General features: G+C 44.2%; 1 protein-coding gene across 2 annotated transcripts in view; it reads left to right on the top strand.

The window, feature by feature from the left end:
* The window catches only part of LOC139381914 (collagen alpha-1(XIX) chain-like), a 244,516-nt gene that overhangs the window by 73,313 nt on the left and 151,728 nt on the right, over positions 1-19,475 (top strand). Inside the window, exons 15-17 of one of the 2 annotated variants that reach the window (XM_071125772.1) lie at positions 3,255-3,290; positions 8,416-8,445; positions 14,620-14,673. In XM_071125772.1, coding sequence (XP_070981873.1) covers positions 3,255-3,290; positions 8,416-8,445; positions 14,620-14,673 — 120 coding nt within the window. The remainder of the gene's footprint in view (positions 1-3,254; positions 3,291-8,415; positions 8,446-14,619; positions 14,674-19,475) is intronic. The other variant, XM_071125773.1, reaches the window with a different exon arrangement.

Here is a 19,475-nt window from a genome sequence, read left to right as displayed (position 1 = left end):
AAGTTTTATAGAGAAGGAAGATACTATAATGGAGAAATATCCAGCTTGTGCAAGTGAGAATAGATAGTAGAAAAAACAGATGAGAGTAGACCGGGGAGTTGAGAGGTACTGTTTACGTTGTGTCATGGGAAAACTACTCTCTTCCTACTACTTTCTTTCAAAGAAGTTTACACAGTTGGGAAATACCTGGTACCTAATGGCAGAAGTAAAGTATACTAGACAAACAGTCAGCTTGTGAGAATAGACAGTAAATGAATAGAGAAGAATATAGTTGAAAGTGCGTGATACATTGAGCTACCGTTTACTATTGTCATCCTGGGAAACCCTCCCATCTCTGAATCTACATCGCCTGACAGAAAGGAGACACGCACGCACCAACCACATCGCCTGACATAAAGGACATGTATTCATTATAAAGGACAAGTATTCATTATAAAGGACATGTATTCATTATAAAGGACAAGTATTCATTATAAAGGACATGTATTCATTATAAAGGACACGTATTCATTATAAAGGACATGTATTCATTATAAAGGACATGTATTCATTATAAAGGACATGTATTCATTATAAAGGACATGTATTCATTATAAAGGACATGTATTCATTATAAAGGACATGTATTCATTATAAAGGACATGTATTCATTATAAAGGACATGTATTCATTATAAAGGACACATGTATTCATTATAAAGGACATGTATTCATTATAAAGGACATGTATTCATTATAAAGGACATGTATTCATTATAAAGGACATGTATTCATTATAAAGGACATGTATTCATTATAAAGGACATGTATTCATTATAAAGGACACATGTATTCATTATAAAGGACACATGTATTCATTATAAAGGACACATGTATTCATTATAAAGGACATGTATTCATTATAAAGGACACATGTATTCATTATAAAGGACACATGTATTCATTATAAAGGACATGTATTCATTATAAAGGACATGTATTCATTATAAAGGACATGTATTCATTATAAAGGACATGTATTCATTATAAAGGACACATGTATTCATTATAAAGGACATGTATTCATTATAAAGGACATGTATTCATTATAAAGGACACGTATTCATTATAAAGGACACATGTATTCATTATAAAGGACACGTATTCATTATAAAGGACACATGTATTCATTATAAAGGACATGTATTCATTATAAAGGACATGTATTCATTATAAAGGACACATGTATTCATTATAAAGGACATGTATTCATTATAAAGGACATGTATTCATTATAAAGGACATGTATTCATTATAAAGGACACATGTATTCATTATAAAGGACATGTATTCATTATAAAGGACACATGTATTCATTATAAAGGACATGTATTCATTATAAAGGACATGTATTCATTATAAAGGACATGTATTCATTATAAAGGACACATGTATTCATTATAAAGGACATGTATTCATTATAAAGGACATGTATTCATTATAAAGGACATGTATTCATTATAAAGGACACATGCTTACAAACCGTAATTCAATGGATAGTGAACATATTTTATTTGAAAATCAGGCAGAGGGAAAGTTTTATAGAGAAGGAAGATACTATAATGGAGAAATATCCAGCTTGTGCAAGTGAGAATAGATAGTAGAAAAAACAGATGAGAGTAGACCGGGGAGTTGAGAGGTACTGTTTACGTTGTGTCATGGGAAAACTACTCTCTTCCTACTACTTTCTTTCAAAGAAGTTTACACAGTTGGGAAATACCTGGTACCTAATGGCAGAAGTAAAGTATACTAGACAAACAGTCAGCTTGTGAGAATAGACAGTAAATGAATAGAGAAGAATATAGTTGAAAGTGCGTGATACATTGAGCTACCGTTTACTATTGTCATCCTGGGAAACCCTCCCATCTCTGAATCTACATCGCCTGACAGAAAGGAGACACACTCACACATACACCACATCGCCTGACAGAAAGAACACACACACACACACACATCGCCTGACAGAAAGGAGACACGCACGCACCAACCACATCGCCTGACAGAAAGGAGACACACTCACACATACACCACATCGCCTGACAGAAAGAACACACACACACACACACACACATCGCCTGACAGAAAGGAGACACGCACGCACCAACCACATCGCCTGACAGAAAGGAGACAGACTCACACATACACCACATCGCCTGACAGAAAGAACACACACACACACACACCACATGCCCTGACAGAAAGTACACACACACACACACACACACACACACACACACACACACACACACACACACACACACACACGACACAAAATAATATTTAGATTTTTGCCTGACGTAAAGGACTGTCCCGAAACAGTCTTAATTTCCTGACACAAATATTGACCTTTAACCAGGACAGAGTCCCAAATGGCAACCTATTCCTTATATGGGATGGACAGCACACCAGACATAGGTTCCTAGGGAATATGATGGACAGCACACCAGACATAGGTTCCTAGGGAATAGGATGGACAGCACACCAGACATAGGTTCCTAGAGAATAGGATGGACAGCACACCAGACATAGGTTCCCAGGGAATAGGATGGACAGCACACCAGACATAGGTTCCTAGAGAATAGGATGGACAGCACACCAGACATAGGTTCCTAGGGAATAGGATGGACAGCACACCAGACATATGTTCCTAGGGAATAGGATGGACAGCACACCAGACATAGGTTCCTAGGGAATAGGATGTCATGTGGTATGAAGACCAGACATAGGTTCCTGATACTATTTGCAACTATTCCTTTAGTTATGCTTTGCCAGGCAAGCTCAATCAAGCCCAGATAATGTTTTTGAAATGATGTGAAATAGTATTTGAACCCAGCTGTGGTGGACAACACACACACACACACAGCTAAATGAAGCAGTAACACAAGGTGCTGTTTATTTTGACTGACCTTTAAAGCTCTGCATGTACAAGCCCTCCCGCAAGCACCGCCGCTTGGCTCGACGTGGAGGTAACTTCTTCAGACATTTATTTAGAGTAGTAATAATCTCTGACAGTATTTACAGTCTAAGAGAATGATTGAATACCAGAAATTCATTTCCTTTCAAAATGAATCGTCTGAATGTGTGTCACTTGACGTTCCGTGTTGTACTATACGTTGTGTATGATAGGTGCTGAGGAAAGATCCATATAAGAGTCAATAAATTGATGAATGACTAATGAGTTCAACGATAGAAAACAACAGTTTCTCTCTCCCACAGGGCGATACGGGTCTTCAAGGTCTGCCTGGTCTAAGTGTGAGTATGCAGTCTTTTATGCAGCTGTCTTCATATGAATCTATACACACACACACACACACACACACACACACACACACACACACACACACACACACACACACACACACACACACATGGGGGGATGAGGTGGGGGGATGAGGAAAGTGGAATGAGGGGGATGAGGAGAGTGGAAGGAGTGTGGATGAGGAGAGGGGAAGGAGGGGGGATGAGGAGAGTGGAAGGAGGAGGTGATGAGGGGAAGGAGGAGGAATGAGGGGGGATGAGGAGAGGGGAAGGAGGGGGGATGAGGGGGGATGAGGAGGGTAGAGAGAAGGTTATGAGGGGGATGAGGAGGGGGGAGAGAAGGTTATGAGGGGGATGAGGAGGGGAGAGAGGAGTTTATGAGGGGGATGAGGAGGGGAGAGAGGAGGTTATGAGGGGGATGAGGAGGGGAGAGAGGAGGTTATGAGGGGGATGAGGAGGGGAGAGAGGAGGTTATGAGGGGGATGAGGAGAGGGGAGAGAGGAGGTTATGAGGGGGATGAGGAGAGGGGAGAGAGGAGGTTATGAGGGGAAGGAGGAGGGATGAGGGGGGATGAGGAGAGGGGAAGGAGGGGGGATGAGGGGAAGGAGGAGGGATGAGGGGGGATGAGGAGGGGAGAGGGGGATTTGGAACTGCTCAGGTGAACAGTCTCAGTGTCACATTACCATCCACCTCTGTGCTGTCTGGGAGGTCAGGGAAGGAGAGGCTAGACAGGTGTAGATGAGGATGGTTAACCCCCTCTCTCCACACCTCTCCTGGGGCTTGGAGCATGGTGGAGAGCAGGCAGGTAGACCACTGGTCTGGAGCTCTGGGGGGAAGGATGGGAAGGGCAGGAAGAGATGAGAAGGGGGTGACAGGTAGCATCCATGGTGGACCTACATGTGTGAGAGAAGTTGAAGACATGGTTTCCTTCACTCTGTCTCTCAACTTTGAAGTTTTATTAGTCACATTTAAGTTATCACGTATGCCGAATGCAACAGGTGAAATGCTTACTTACAAGCCCTTAACCAACAATGCAGTTTTAAGAAAATGCTTTAAGAAAATATTTACAAAGAACAAAAAGTAACACAATAAAATAACAATAACGAGGCTATATACAGGGGGTACCGAGTCAATGTGCAGGGGTACAGGTTAGTCGAGCTCATTTGTACATGTAGGTAGGGGTAAAGTGACTATGCATAGATAATAAACAGTGAGTAGCAGCAGTGTTAAAACAAATGGAGGGGGGGGGGTGTCAATGTAAATAGTCCTGGCGGCCATTTGATTCATTGTTCAGCAGTCTTATGGCTTGGTGGTAGAAGCTGTTAAAGAGCCTCTTGGACCTAGACTTGGTGCTCCGGTACCGCTTGCCGTGTGGTAGCAGAGAGAACAGTCTATGACTTGGGTGACTGGAGTCTTTTTTGGGCCTTCCTCTGACACTGCTGAGTATTTAGGTGCTGGGTGGCAGGAAGCTTGGCCCCGGTGATGTACTGGGTCGTACGCACTACCCTCTGTAGCGCCTAATGGTTGGATGGCGAGCAGTTGCCACACCAGGCGGTGATGCAACCGGTCAGGATGCTCTCGATGGTGCAGCTGTAGAACTTTTTGAGGATCTGGGGACCCATGCCAAATCTTTTCAGTCTCCTGAGGGGGAATAGGTTTTGTCGTACCCTCTTCACGACTGTCGTGGTATGTTTGGACCATGATAGTTTTGTTGGTGATGTGGACACCAAGGTAACTCTCGACCCGCTCCACTACAGCCCCTTTGATGTTAATGGGGGCCTGTTCGGCTCGCCTTTTCCTGTAGTCCACGATCAGCTCCTTTGTCTTGCTCACGTTGAGGGAGAGTTTGTTGTCCTGGCACCACACTGCCAGGTCTCTGGCCTCCTGCCTATAGGCTGTCTCATCGTTGTCGGTGAGACAGCCTATAGGCAGGAGGCCTTACCACCGTTGTGTCGTTAATGATGGTGTTGGAGTCCGCGTTGCCAAGCTAGACTTCGGTGAACAGGGAGTACAGGAGGGGGCTAAGCACGCACCCAGCTCTCCTCTCTTCTCCTCAGTTCTCCTCTCCTCAGCTCTCCTCTCCTCAACTCTCCTCTCCTCAACTCTCCTCTCCTCAGCTCTCCTCTCCTCAGCTCTCCTCTCCTCAGCTCTCCTCTCCTCAGCTCTCCTCTCCTCAGCTCTCCTCTCCTCAACTCTCCTCTCCTCAGCTCTCCTCTCTTCTCCTCAGCTCTCTTCTACTCAGCTCTCCTCTCTTCTCCTCAGCTCTCCTCTCCTCAACTCTCCTCTCCTCAACTCTCCTCTCCTCTCTTCTTCTCAGCTCTCCTCTCCTCAACTCTCCTCTGCTCTCCTCTCTTCTCCTCCCCACTGACTCAGTCTAGGAGTTCCAGACGCCAGTCTCTCCCAATAGACCCTCAGCGTTTAGTGAATCCCAGTAGAAGCCTCAGCATGCTTCATGCATAGTGCTCCTATAATTGGGCTGGCTGCACTGTCTGCTTGTCCTCTCTAGTTCTGTTAACATGAGCCCAGGGGAGAGGGAGCTTAGTGGGAGCATAGCCTAGAAACTCCTAGACAGAGACTGGTAGATTAATATACACACACATGCATGGGTGCACACACACTCACAGAGACGCACAATGCTCACACGCGCACACACAAACAATGCATGAACCCACGCACGTACACACACACACACACTAATACACACAGGGCCTGGCTGGTGGTAATAGGGGAGGTGATGGGTGACGATTAAGAGTATACTGTGAGTGGTTAGCTAATTATCTGCCCTGCCACGTCTCATTAGCACTGGAGCGAGGCAGAGTGTGTGTGACACCGTCCCTTTCATGTCACCCAAATACTTACCAAACCCCAACCGAAAACTGTCACCGTTGACGAGCTATTTACACTAGCTAATTATACATTAATAAGAGACGAATCAGGATAACAGAAATTCTATCCTGGCTATCGAGAACACCATGGTTGGCGTTACCAGGTCTTCTCACAACAGCCTTGTAAACAACATTGCAATGATAGTGGACGTACTATCACTGAACACTTACTGAACGCTACTAAATGGTAGTATAGATGAACTAGCCGATATACCCCATTCAGGTTAACCCAAGGTTTCCCTTTTACAAGTACTGTGTAGATATGCTATACATTGAGAATGAATTTAGTTAGTAAAGCAGTGCTTTGTGAGATAGAACATTGTGTTTTATAGAGGGGCATCACGGTTCCTAGCTGTCATTCATGTTTACAGCCGCTGTCACAGATACCAAAGGCTTGTCAGCCGTCTTGTTAAACGATACATTTCTGTCCACCGTTTTAAAGGGGCAATCTGGGATTTTTAAAAAACAATGAAGCCGCCACCCTGCCACAGTTTTGGAAAACGGCTAAGGACTGCCCATCCATGAGATCAAAATGATAGTTTTAACCATGTTCTGAAGCTCAGCAGGGCGAGGCAACCCTGTTCCTGGAGTACACAGGTACTGCAGGGTTTTGTTCTAACTAGGCACCACACCTGACCAACTGAGCTAATTGATCAGTTCAGTGATTGCCTGAATTCAACACACCTGGTCTTCCTGGTCAAAAACAGGAACTGCCTACCCCTGATGTGCAGTGTTTGTTTACAATTATATTGTTGACAAACAATGGAGTAAAATAGAAGCTTATATTTGGGGTTTTGATGGGGTACGACAGTTGAACTAAGCTCATGAAGCATTTGAAGTTATCATGGGTATATATCACCCCCCAAAAAGTACAAAACTGGATGTACCAACTACAGATTGCACCTTTAAGCACAGAGACAGGGGCCTGTGAGTGACACATTCTGTACACATGTCATGTTATGAATGGCTGTTTTCTGCAGCTGCTGCTTCCAAGAAAAAGGCCTCAGTGTTTTTGCGAGGATGCCAATTGAAAGGGGACACCACTTATTTGGGATGGATGTGTAAGCTGATAGGTTGATCTGTGGCCCTGAATGTGGACAGTAGTTTGTGAGGACAGACAACTCTGTCCGTCCGCCCGCCCGTCCGTCCGTCTGTCTGTCCGCCCGTCTGCCCACCTGCCTGTCTGTCTGTCCGCCTGTCTGTCTGTCTGTCTGTCTGTCTGTCCGCCTGTCTGCCTGTCCGTCCGTCCGTCCGTCCGCCCGTCTGCCTGCCTGTCTGCCTGTCTGTCCGTCCGTCTGTCTAACTGTCTCTGTCTGTCATCCGTCTGTCTGTCCATATGTCTGTCTGTCCTTTTGATTGTATGTCTGTCTGCATACATGACTGTCTGTCTGTCTGTCTGTCTGCTCCCCTCCCATCCACCCACATCCCCAGGAGTGTGTCTGCTCCCCTCCCATCCACCCACATCCCCAGGAGTGTGTCTGCTCCCCTCCCTTCCACCCACATCACCAGTAGGAGTGTGTCTGCTCCCCTCCCTCCCACCCACATCCCCAGTAGGAGTGTGACTGCTCCCCTCCCTTCCACCCACATCCCCAGTAGGAGTGTGTCTGCTCCCCTCCCTTCCACCCACATCCCCAATAGGAGTGTGACTGCTCCCCTCCCTTCCACCCACATCACCAGTATGAGTGTGACTGCTCCCCTCCCTTCCACCCACATCACCAGTAGGAGTGTGACTGTGAAAGGCCCTAACCTGGGTTCAAATAGCACTGCTTGGACTCAGTCCCTTCTGACCCACATCCCCAGTAGGAGTGTGACTGCTCCCCTCCCTTCCACCCACATCCCCAGTAGGAGTGTGTCTGCTCCCCTCCCTTCCACCCACATCCCCAGTAGGAGTGTGACTGCTCCCCTCCCTTCCACCCACATCACCAGTAGGAGTGTGACTGCTCCCCTCCCTTCCACCCACATCACCAGTAGGAGTGTGACTGTGAAAGGCCCTAACCTGGGTTCAAATAGCACTGCTTGGACTCAGTCCCTTCTGACCCACATTCACAGCAGCATTTTTCAAAGAATTGTTACGAGATTACAAAAACCATAACCTGCCACATTCTGATCAATCTACAAATGCTGTTTTGTTCTTCTGATTGAATTATTTTGTATAGTGTATAATGTGTCTTCAATTAGACTGATATTGTAACTGTCATATTGTAGTTGTCATTGTTTTCTCTTGTTTGTTTCAGGTGGAGAAAGAGGGACTCAAGGGAGATCAGGTATATCATATTTTCCTTGACATTTCATTGTTTTTATGTGGTACACAGAGTCTGAAGCTCACATCCGTATGTACCCTCCAAAACACATACCTCTCTATGCTATTTTGACAGGCTGTTAAATAAACCAGACATGAAACCAAACAGCCCTCTCCTCCTGATCCAAATCAATTTGATGAAGTGCACTTTTTATTATGTAATTCGTCACGGAACAATGGCCCTGCCTAGGTCAGATTTACAATAGACCCAGGCATATAGCAGTTTAATGAGGCCTTGTCAGAGGAGGAATGACAACTGCAGGAGTTATGTTGGAGAACTATGGGAGTTCCTAATATTGATGGCGTACGGACGTGTTATCATTGTGAATGACAACTGCAGGAGTTATGTTGGAGAACTATGGGAGTTCCTAATATTGATGGCGTGCGGACGTGTTATCATTGTGAATGACAACTGCAGGAGTTATGTTGGAGAACTATGGGAGTTCCTAATATTGATGGCGTGCGGACGTGTTATCATTGTGAATGACAACTCTACACTGAGTCTTTGTCATTTGAAATGTTCAAAACATTCTTTGTTTGATTTAAAATATATATATGTTTTGGTAAAACTTTACTTAAAGCCTGCCGATATAATGCTTCATAACTTGTTATAAGCATATATGAGCCTTTATATTGTGGCATAATCAAATCAAACAAAATACAATTATATTAGTCACATCCACATATTTAGCAGATGTTATTGTGGGTGTAGCGAAATGCTTGTATTCCTAGTTCCAACAGTGCAGTAGTATCTAACAGTGCAGTAGTATCTAACAGTGTAGTAGAATCTAACAGTGCAGTAGTATCTAACAGTGCAGTAGAATCTAACAGTGCAGTAGTATCTAACAGTGCAGTAGATTCTAACAGTGCAGTAGAATCTAACAGTGCAGTAGTATCTAACAGTGCAGTAGTATCTAACAGTGCAGTAGTATCTAACAGTGCAGTAGTATCTAACAGTGCAGTAGAATCTAACAGTGCTGTAGAATCTAACAGTGCAGTAGTATCTAACAGTGCAGTAGTATCTAACAGTGCAGTAGTGTCTAACAGTGCAGTAGTATCTAACAGTGCAGTAGTATCTAACAGTGCAGTAGTATCTAACAGTGCAGTAGTATCTAACAGTGCAGTAAAATCTAACAGTGCAGTAGAATCTAACAGTGCAGTAGAATCTAACAGTGCAGTAGTATCTAACAGTGCAGTAGTATCTAACAATGCATCTAACAGTGCAGTAGTATCTAACAGCGCAGTAGTATCTAACAGTGCAGTAGATTCTAACAGTGCAGTAGTATCTAACAGTGCAGTAGTATCTAACAGTGCAGTAGATTCTAACAGTGCAGTAGATTCTAACAGTGTAGTAGAATATAACAGTGCTGTAGAATCTAACAGTGGAGTAGTATCTAACAGTGCAGTAGTATCTAACAGTGCAGTAGTGTCTAACAGTGCAGTAGTATCTAACAGTGCAGTAGTATCTAACAGTGCAGTAGTATCTAACAGTGCAGTAGAATCTAACAGTGCAGTAGAATCTAACAGTGAAGTAGTATCTAACAGTGCAGTAGTATCTAACAGTGCAGTAAAATCTAACAGTGCAGTAGAATCTAACAGTGCAGTAGTATCTAACAGTGCAGTAGAATCTAACAGTGCAGTAGTATCTAACAGTGCAGTAGATTCTAACAGTGCAGTAGTATCTAACAATGCATCTAACAGTGCAGTAGTGTCTAACAGTGCAGTAGTGTCTAACAGTGCAGTAGTGTCTAACAGTGCAGTAGTATCTAACAGTGCAGTAGTGTCTAACAGTGCAGTAGTATCTAACAGAGCAGTAGTGTCTAACAATTCACAACAATACACAGAAATCTAAAAGTAAAATAATGGAATTAAGAAATATATTAATATTAGATTGAACAATATCGGAGTGGCATTGACTACAAGACAGTAGAATATAATACAGTATATAGATATGAGATGAGTAAAGCAGTATGTAACCACTATTAAAGTGACTAGTGTTCCAGTATTAAAGTGACTAGTGTTCCATTATTAAAGTGACTAGTGTTCCATTATTAAAGTGGCCAGTCATTCCATGTCTATGTATATATGTCAGCAGCCTCTGCAGGGTTGAGGTACCAGGTGGAAGCCGGCTAGTGGTGGCTGTTTAACAGTCTGATGGCCTTGGAATAGAAGCTGTTATTCAGACTCTCTGTCCCAGCTTTGATGCACCTGTTCTGACCTGTACTTCTGGATGATAGCGGGGTGAACAGGCCGTTACTCGGGTGGTTGATGTCCTTGATTATCTTTTTGGCCTTCCTTTGACATCGGGTGCTGTAGGTGTCCTGGAGGGCAGGCAGTATGATCCCAGTGATGCGTTGGGCAGACCGCACTACCCTCTGGAGAGCGTTGCGGGCGGTGCAGTTGCCGTACCAGGCGGTGATACAGCCTGACAGGATGCTCTCAATTGTGTGTCTGTAAAAGTTTGTGAGGGTTTTAGGGGCCAAGACAAGGTTGAAGAGACACTGTTGCACCTTCTTCACCACGCTGTCTGTGTGGGTAGACCATTTCAGTGTCTGTGATGTGTACGCCGAGGAACTTGATGCTTTCCACCTTCTCCACTGCGGTCACATCAATGTGGATAGAGGCTTGCTCCCTTTGCTGTTTCCTGAAGTCCACCATCAGCTCCTTTGTTTTGTTGACGTTGAGGGAGAGGTTAATTCCCTGACACCACACTCCGAGGGCCCTCACCTCCTCCCTGTAGGCTGTCTTGTTATTGTTGGTAATCAGGCCTACTACTGTTGTGTCATCTGCAAACTTGATGATTGAGTTGGAGGTGTGCGTGGCCACGCAGTCATGGGTGAACAGGGAGGATAGGAGGGTACTATGGTGTTGAAGGCTGAGATGTAGTCAATGAACAGCATTCTTACATAGGTATTCCTCTTGTCCAGATGGGATAGGGCAGTGTGCAGTGTATTGGCAATTTAATTGTCTGTGGATCTATTGGGGCAGTAAGAAAATTGAAGTGGGTCTAGGGTGTCATGTAAGGTAGAGGTGATATGATCCTTAACTAGCCTCTCAAAGCACTTCATGATGAAAGAAGTGAGTGAATCGGCGTGATAGTAATTTAGTTCAGTTACCTTTGCTTTCTTGGGTACAGGAACAATGGTGGACATCTTGAGCATGTGGGGACAGCAGACTAGGATAGGGATGGATTGAATATGTCCGTAAACACTCCAGCCAGCTTGTCTGCGCATGCTCTGAGGACGCAGCTATGGATGCCATCTGGACCAACAGCCTTGCGAAGGTTAATACGTTTAAATGTCTTACTCCCGTCATCCACAGAGAACAAGAGTCAACAGTCGTTGGGAGCAAGGACACGTCGGTGCACTTGTGTTATCCTCAAAGCAGGCGAAGAAGTTATCTAGCTTGTCCGGTAGCAAGACGTTGGTGTCCGCGATGTGTCTGGTGATAATCCGTGATTGTCTGTAGACCCTTTCACATACGTCTCATGTCTAAGCCGTTGAATCGCAACTCTACTTTGTCTCTGTCTTACACCTATGTAACCAGTCTTACACCAATGTTACCAGTCTTACACCTATATAACCAGTCTTACACCTATATAACCAGTCTTACACCTATGTTACCAGTCTTACACCTATATAACCAGTCTTACACCTATATAACCAGTCTTACACCTGTATAACCAGTCTTACACCTATATAACCAGTCTTACACCTATATAACCAGTCTTACACCAATGTTACCAGTCTTACACCTATATAACCAGTCTTACACCAATGTTACCAGTCTTACACCTATATAACCAGTCTTACACCAATGTTACCAGTCTTACACCTATATAACCAGTCTTACACCAATGTTACCAGTCTTACACCTATATAACCAGTCTTACACCTATATAACCAGTCTTACACCTATAGAACCAGTCTTACACCTATGTTACCAGTCTTACACCAATGTAACCAGTCTTACACCTATATAACCAGTCTTACACCTATATAACCAGTCTTACACCTATATAACCAGTCTTACACCTATATAACCAGTCTTACACCTATATAACCAGTCTTACACCTATATAACCAGTCTTACACCTATATAACCAGTCGTACACCTATATAACCAGTCTTACACCTATGTTACCAGTCTTACACCTATATAACCAGTCTTACACCAATGTTACCAGTCTTACACCTATATAACCAGTCTTACACCTATATAACCAATCTTACACCTATGTAACCAGTCTTACACCTATATAACCAGTCTTACACCTATATAACCAGTCTTACACCAATGTTACCAGTCTTACACCTATATAACCAGTCTTACACCAATGTTACCAGTCTTACACCTATATAACCAGTCTTACACCAATGTTACCAGTCTTACACCTATATAACCAGTCTTACACCTATATAACCAGTCTTACACCTATGTTACCAGTCTTACACCTATATAACCAGTCTTACACCTATATAACCAGTCTTACACCAATGTTACCAGTCTTACACCTATATAACCAGTCTTACACCTATATAACCAGTCTTACACCTATAGAACCAGTCTTACACCTATGTTACCAGTCTTACACCAATGTAACCAGTCTTACACCTATATAACCAGTCTTACACCTATATAACCAGTCTTACACCTATATAACCAGTCTTACACCTATATAACCAGTCTTACACCTATATAACCAGTCTTACACCTATATAACCAGTCTTACACCTATATAACCAGTCTTACACCTATGTTACCAGTCTTACACCTATATAACCAGTCTTACACCAATGTTACCAGTCTTACACCTATATAACCAGTCTTACACCTATATAACCAATCTTACACCTATGTAACCAGTCTTACACCTATATAACCAGTCTTACACCTATATAACCAGTCTTACACCAATGTTACCAGTCTTACACCTATATAACCAGTCTTACACCAATGTTACCAGTCTTACACCTATATAACCAGTCTTACACCAATGTTACCAGTCTTACACCTATATAACCAGTCTTACACCTATATAACCAGTCTTACACCTATGTTACCAGTCTTACACCTATATAACCAGTCTTACACCTATATAACCAGTCTTACACCTGTATAACCAGTCTTACACCTATATAACCAGTCTTACACCTATATAACCAGTCTTACACCAATGTTACCAGTTTTACACCTATATAACCAGTCTTACACCTATATAACCAGTCTTACACCTATATAACCAGTCTTACACCTATGTTTTGCATCTGACAGGGTCCACCTGGCCTAACTGGAGATATGGTACGCCCAGCACCAGCAATTAAACTTGAATGAAATCAAATCTAGGTATTTTCATACAGCAATTAAGCCAACTAGGCAGCCAGTGGTCTTTGTGCTGCACAGGAGGTTGGTGGCATCTTAGTTGGGGAGAACAGGCTAGTGGTAATGACTGGAGCAGAATCAGTGGAATGGTATCAAATACATCAAACACATGGTTTCCAGGTAATTGATGCCGTTCCATTTGCTCTGTTCCAGCCATTATTATGAACCGTCCTCCTGTCAGCAGCCTCCACTGGTGTGCTGAGAACATGTGGATCTAACATCTGTCTCCATAGCAGCTTTATAAGCAACATGCTGTTAACCCATAGCCTGATCCAGGATCTGTTTGTGCTGCCTTTCTAACTCATATTGTCATTGGCAACAGGTCTGGGATGAGGCCATGAGTTTACATCTGTCTCCACAGAAACAAGCTGGATACACACTCATTCCAACACTGAATACCATCCAACCGGCCTATCTAGGAATCCATCCAGCATCCAGCTAGCCTGGTCCATTGCTGTCCTTGTCGAGCCAATCGTCCTTTGGCATGGCAATGAGTAGGAAGGCATTGGCATGATAGCACAAACAGATCTGGCACCAGGCTAGAATCCAGCCCCTCTCTCTCTCTTATACAGAAGCGACATTTCAACAAATAGCAGAATATCAATGGCGTGTCAAACAGCGGAATGCTAGGCTATGTGTCCAGTTTACTGCTGCTATGAGAGGCCTAGACCGTGAAGCTAGGGTAACGCAACACCCATAGCCTGGCCATACACAAATGACAGCCCTGCTCTGATACCCTTCTGTCTTCTGTCCCTAGGGGTCCCCTGGGTTGCCAGGTCAGACGGGGGCTCTGGGCAAAGAGGGAAAAAGGGTGAGTAAACGCCACACACACAATCACACACAGGCACTGCTACTCTTTGTGTGGCCTGGGCTGGGCCTTTCTCCTGCTTCTGGACCCCTTCCCCTGGGGACTGCCTGACAACAGCTGAGGACAGCGTGTGGAGTGGATGTAGGGGCCTGAGTTGGCCTGGGTGGGCCTGGGTGGGCCTGGTAGGGTCGAGCCCTGGGGGAATGCTAATAGTTGGACTAGGTTTAATAAATGTCTCTGAGAGGTCAACATGACTGGCAGCACACGTGGCCAGTCCCAGCAGGCAGCTGTCCTAAGCAGTGTTATGTTTCCTATAAAGGGCCATACAGGGTTAAAAGAACAATGGCTGTGACTGTACAAACAAGAACATTCCAGTTCTACCCAGTTGGCCCACTTGGATTTCACCTCCTGCTACAGTCGAGCAGTCTTAGAGCTCTCACCAATTCCTAGAGGTACTGCAGTGGTCAATGTCATTTTTACATTGTAGTCATTTAGCAGACGCTCTTATCCAGAGAGACTTACAGTAGTGATTGCATACATCTTTTTACATTCAACTTAGCCTTGATTAAACTACAGCATGATACTGTGATGCTTCAGATGCAGGATCTTAATTTGATTGTTGAGTGTTGAGATTGTCCCGTTATGTTGGTTTTCAAACGTAAGTAGTGTAAGTATAGTGTATTCACTTTAGAAGCCAATCCAAAAGATGACTTGTTAGAGGCCTGATTGGTCTCACACTTTCTCTCCATCCCTAGCAAACACAGCTGATTAATCACTTGGCATTCTAAACTGAAGATCATGATTAGGTGATTTTATTTATTTATTTTATTTCACCTTTATTTAACCAGGTAGGCTAGTTGAGAACAAGTTCTCATTTACAACTGTGACCTCGCCAAGAATAAAGCAAAGCAGTTCGACACAAACAACACAGTTACACATGGAATAAGCAAACATACAGCCAATGATACAGTAGAAAAAAGTCTATATACAGTGTGTTCAAATGTGGTAAGATAAGGGAGGTAAGGCAATAAATATGCCATGGTGGCGATGTAATTACAATATACCAATAAACACTGGAGTGATTGATGTGCAGAAGATGAATGTGCAAGTAGAGATACTGAGATACTGGGGTGCAAAGGAGCAAGATAAATAAATAAATACAGTATGGGGATGAGGTAGTTGGATGGGCTATTTACAGATGGGCTATGTACAGATGCAGTGATCTGTAAGGTGCTCTGACAGCTGGTGCTTAAAGCTAGTGAGGGTATCTCCCTCCAGCTTCAGTGATTTTTGCAGTTCGTTCCAGTCATTGGCAGCAGACAACTGGAAGGAAAGGCGGCCAAATGAGGAATTGGCTTTGGGGGTGACCAGTGAAATATACCTGCTGGAGCGCGTGCTACAGGTGGGTGCTGCTATGGTGACCAGTGAGCTGAGATAAGGCGGGGCTTTACCTAGCAGAGACTTGGAAATGACCTGAAGCCAGTGGGTCTGGTGACAAGTATGAATCGAGGGCCAGCCAATGAGAGTGTACAGGTCGCAATGGTGGGTAGGATATGGAGCTTTGGTGACAAAACGGATGGCACTGTGATAGACTGCATCCAATTTGTTGAGTAGAGTGTTGGAGGCTATTTTATAAATGACATCGCCGAAGTCGAGGATCGGTAGGCTGGTCAGTTTTACGAGGGTATGCTTGGCAGCATGATTGAAGGATGCTTTGTTGCGACATAGGAAGCCGATTCTAGATTTAATTTTGGATTAGAGATGCTTAATTAATGTGAGTCTGGAAGGAGAGCTTACAGTCTAACCAGACACCTAGGTATTTGTAGTTGTCCACATATTCTAAGTCAGAGCCGTCCAGAGTAGTGATGCTGGACGGGTGGGCAGGTGCGGGAAGGAGAGTTGTATGGCATTGAAGCTCGTCTGGAGGTTAGTTAATTAACACAGTGTCCAAAGAAGGGCCAGAAGTATACAGAATGGTGTCGTCTGCGTAGAGGTGGATGAGAGAATCACCAGCAGCAAGAGCGACATCATTGATGTATACAGAGAAGAGAGTCTGCCCGAGAATTGAACCTTGTGGCACCCCCATAGAGACTGCCAGAGGTCCAGACATCAGGCCCTCCGATTTGACACTGAACTCTGAGAAGTAGCTGGTGAACCTGGCAAGGCAGTCTGCCGATAAGAATGTGGTGATTGACAGAGTCGAAAGCCTTGGCCAGGTCGATGAAGATGGCTGCACAGTAATGTCTCTTATCGATGGTGGTTATGATATCATTTAGGACCTTGAGTGTAGCTGACGTGCACCAATGACCAGCTCTGAAACCAGATTGCATAGCGGAGAAGGTGCGGTGGGATTCGAAATGGTTGGTAATCTGTTTGTTAACTTGGTGTTCGAAGACCTTAGAAAGGCAGGGTAGGATAGATATACTGTAGGTCTGTAGCAGTTTGGGTCTAGAGTGTCTCCCCTTTGAAGAGGGGGATGATCGCGGCAGCTTTCCAATCTTTGGGAATCTCAGACGATACGAAAGAGAGGTTGAATAGGCTAGTCATAGGGGTTGCAACAATTTTGACAGATAATTTTAGAAAGAGAGGGTCCAGATTGTCTAGCCCGGCTGATTACTGGAGTCAGGTGTGTTTGCTGGGGCTGGGGCAAAACTGTGACACCAATCAGGCCCTCGAGGACTGGAATTGGCCACCTTGTGTTAGAGGAATGTGATTGTTATTCCCAACCTCGTGGGCCTGATTGGTGTCACAGTTTTGCCCCAGCCCCTAGCATTTCCCTAGTAGGCTAGTTACAATACTATAAACAGTTCATATCTAGACACTGAGTGTACTAAACATTAAGAACACCTGCTCTTTCCATGACATAGACTGACCAGGTGAATCCAGGTGAAAGCTATGATCCCTTATTGATGTCACTTGTTAAATCCACTTCAATCCTTTTTTTGAACGGGATATGGTAGTAGGTGCCAGGCACACCAGTTTGGGTCAAGAACTGCAACGCTGCTGGGTTATTTACAATCAACAGTTACCCGTGTCTTTCAAGAATGGTCCACTACCCTAAGGACATCCAGCTAACTTGACACAACTGTGGGAAGCATTGGAGGCAACATGAGCAGCATCCCTGTGGAATGCTTTCAACACCTTTCCATGACCCGAGTCCATGACCCGAGTCCATGACCCGAGTCCATGACCCGACGAATTGAGGCTGTTCTGAGAGCAAAAGGGGAGAGTGGGGGGGGGGTCCTTAATAAGGAAGGTAATTCCTAAAGTTTGGTAACCTCAGTGTATATCAACAGTTTAGTGCTATTCCTGAACTTTTCCGTAGCTCTCACTACTGACACTGCATGAGCTAGCAGTGAATCACATTCTCAATGCAAGATTTCCTGGACAGAAAAAGAGAATTGAAATCGGAAGTTAGTTAGAGCTGAAGGCTGGTGCTACTGTTCATATCCTCCACTTTTTATATCCTCACACCAGAAGTTAGTTAGAGCTGATGGCTGGTGCTACTGTTCATATCCTCACACCAGAAGTTAGTTAGAGCTGATGGCTGGTGCTACTGTTCATATCCTCACACCAGAAGTTAGTTAAAGCTGATGGCTGGTGCTACTGTTCATATCCTCACACCAGAAGTTAGTTAAAGCTGATGGCTGGTGCTACTGTTCATATCCTCACACCAGAAGTTAGTTAGAGCTGAAGGCTGGTGCTACTGTTTATATCCTCACACCAGAAGTTAGTTAGAGCTGATGGCTGGTGCTACTGTTTATATCCTCACACCAGAAGTTAGTTAGAGCTGATGGCTGGTGCTACTGTTCATATCCTCACACCAGAAGTTAGTTAGAGCTGATGGATGGTGCTACTGTTCATATCCTCACACCAGAAGTTAGAGCTGATGGCTGGTGCTACTGTTCATATCCTCACACCAGAAGTTAGAGCTGATGGCTGGTGCTACTGTTTATATCCTCACACCAGAAGTTAGAGCTGATGGCTGGTGCTACTGTTCATATCCTCACACCAGAAGTTAGAGCTGATGGCTGGTGCTACTGTTCATATCCTCACACCAGAAGTTAGAGCTGATGGCTGGTGCTACTGTTCATATCCTCACACCAGAAGTTAGAGCTGATGGCTGGTGCTACTGTTTATATCCTCACACCAGAGGTTAGAGCTGAAGGCTGGTGCTAATGTTCGTATCCTCACACCAGAAGTTAGTTAGAGCTGATGGCTGGTGCTACTGTTTGTATCCTCACACCAGAAGTTAGAGCTGATGGCTGGTGCTACTGTTTATATCCTCACACCAGAAGTTAGTTAGAGCTGATGGCTGGTGCTACTGTTTATATCCTCACACCAGAAGTGGAACGTTGCAACATAGCGTATCTGACCTTGGAGGCAACTGAATCGTTCGGTGTCAAAGGTCACAAATTATAGCGTGACCTCTATGAGAACTTGAACATAATGTCCAATTTCTACCCAATCATAACCCATTTAATTGGTTTCAGTCTGTGTTTGGAGTCCAATTGGAGTCCAATCAGCATGTTGTAATGTTTCCTCGCTGGGTTTGGACCACTGTTCATTAAAAGCAGTGAGCCCCATAAGGGAATAAAGTAGCATTTAAACTAATGTCTTCTTGAGTGTGGAACATGCCTGGGTTCAAATATGATTTGTTTTCTTTCTTTTTAACTACACTTCATTTGAGCTCGCCTGGCGTGATGGGTCTAGTGGAATAGGCAAAAACCCTGTCAACTGGCACTCCAGTCAGGCTCATTCAAATGCTTTTTGTTGTTGTTGTTGAAAGAAGTCCAATACTAATT

Source organism: Oncorhynchus clarkii, chromosome 23, assembly GCF_045791955.1.
Source record: "Oncorhynchus clarkii lewisi isolate Uvic-CL-2024 chromosome 23, UVic_Ocla_1.0, whole genome shotgun sequence".
Classification (NCBI taxonomy): Eukaryota; Metazoa; Chordata; class Actinopteri; order Salmoniformes; family Salmonidae; genus Oncorhynchus; species Oncorhynchus clarkii.
Note: the sequence above shows the minus strand (reverse complement) of the source record. Positions and strands in the feature narration are given on the sequence as shown.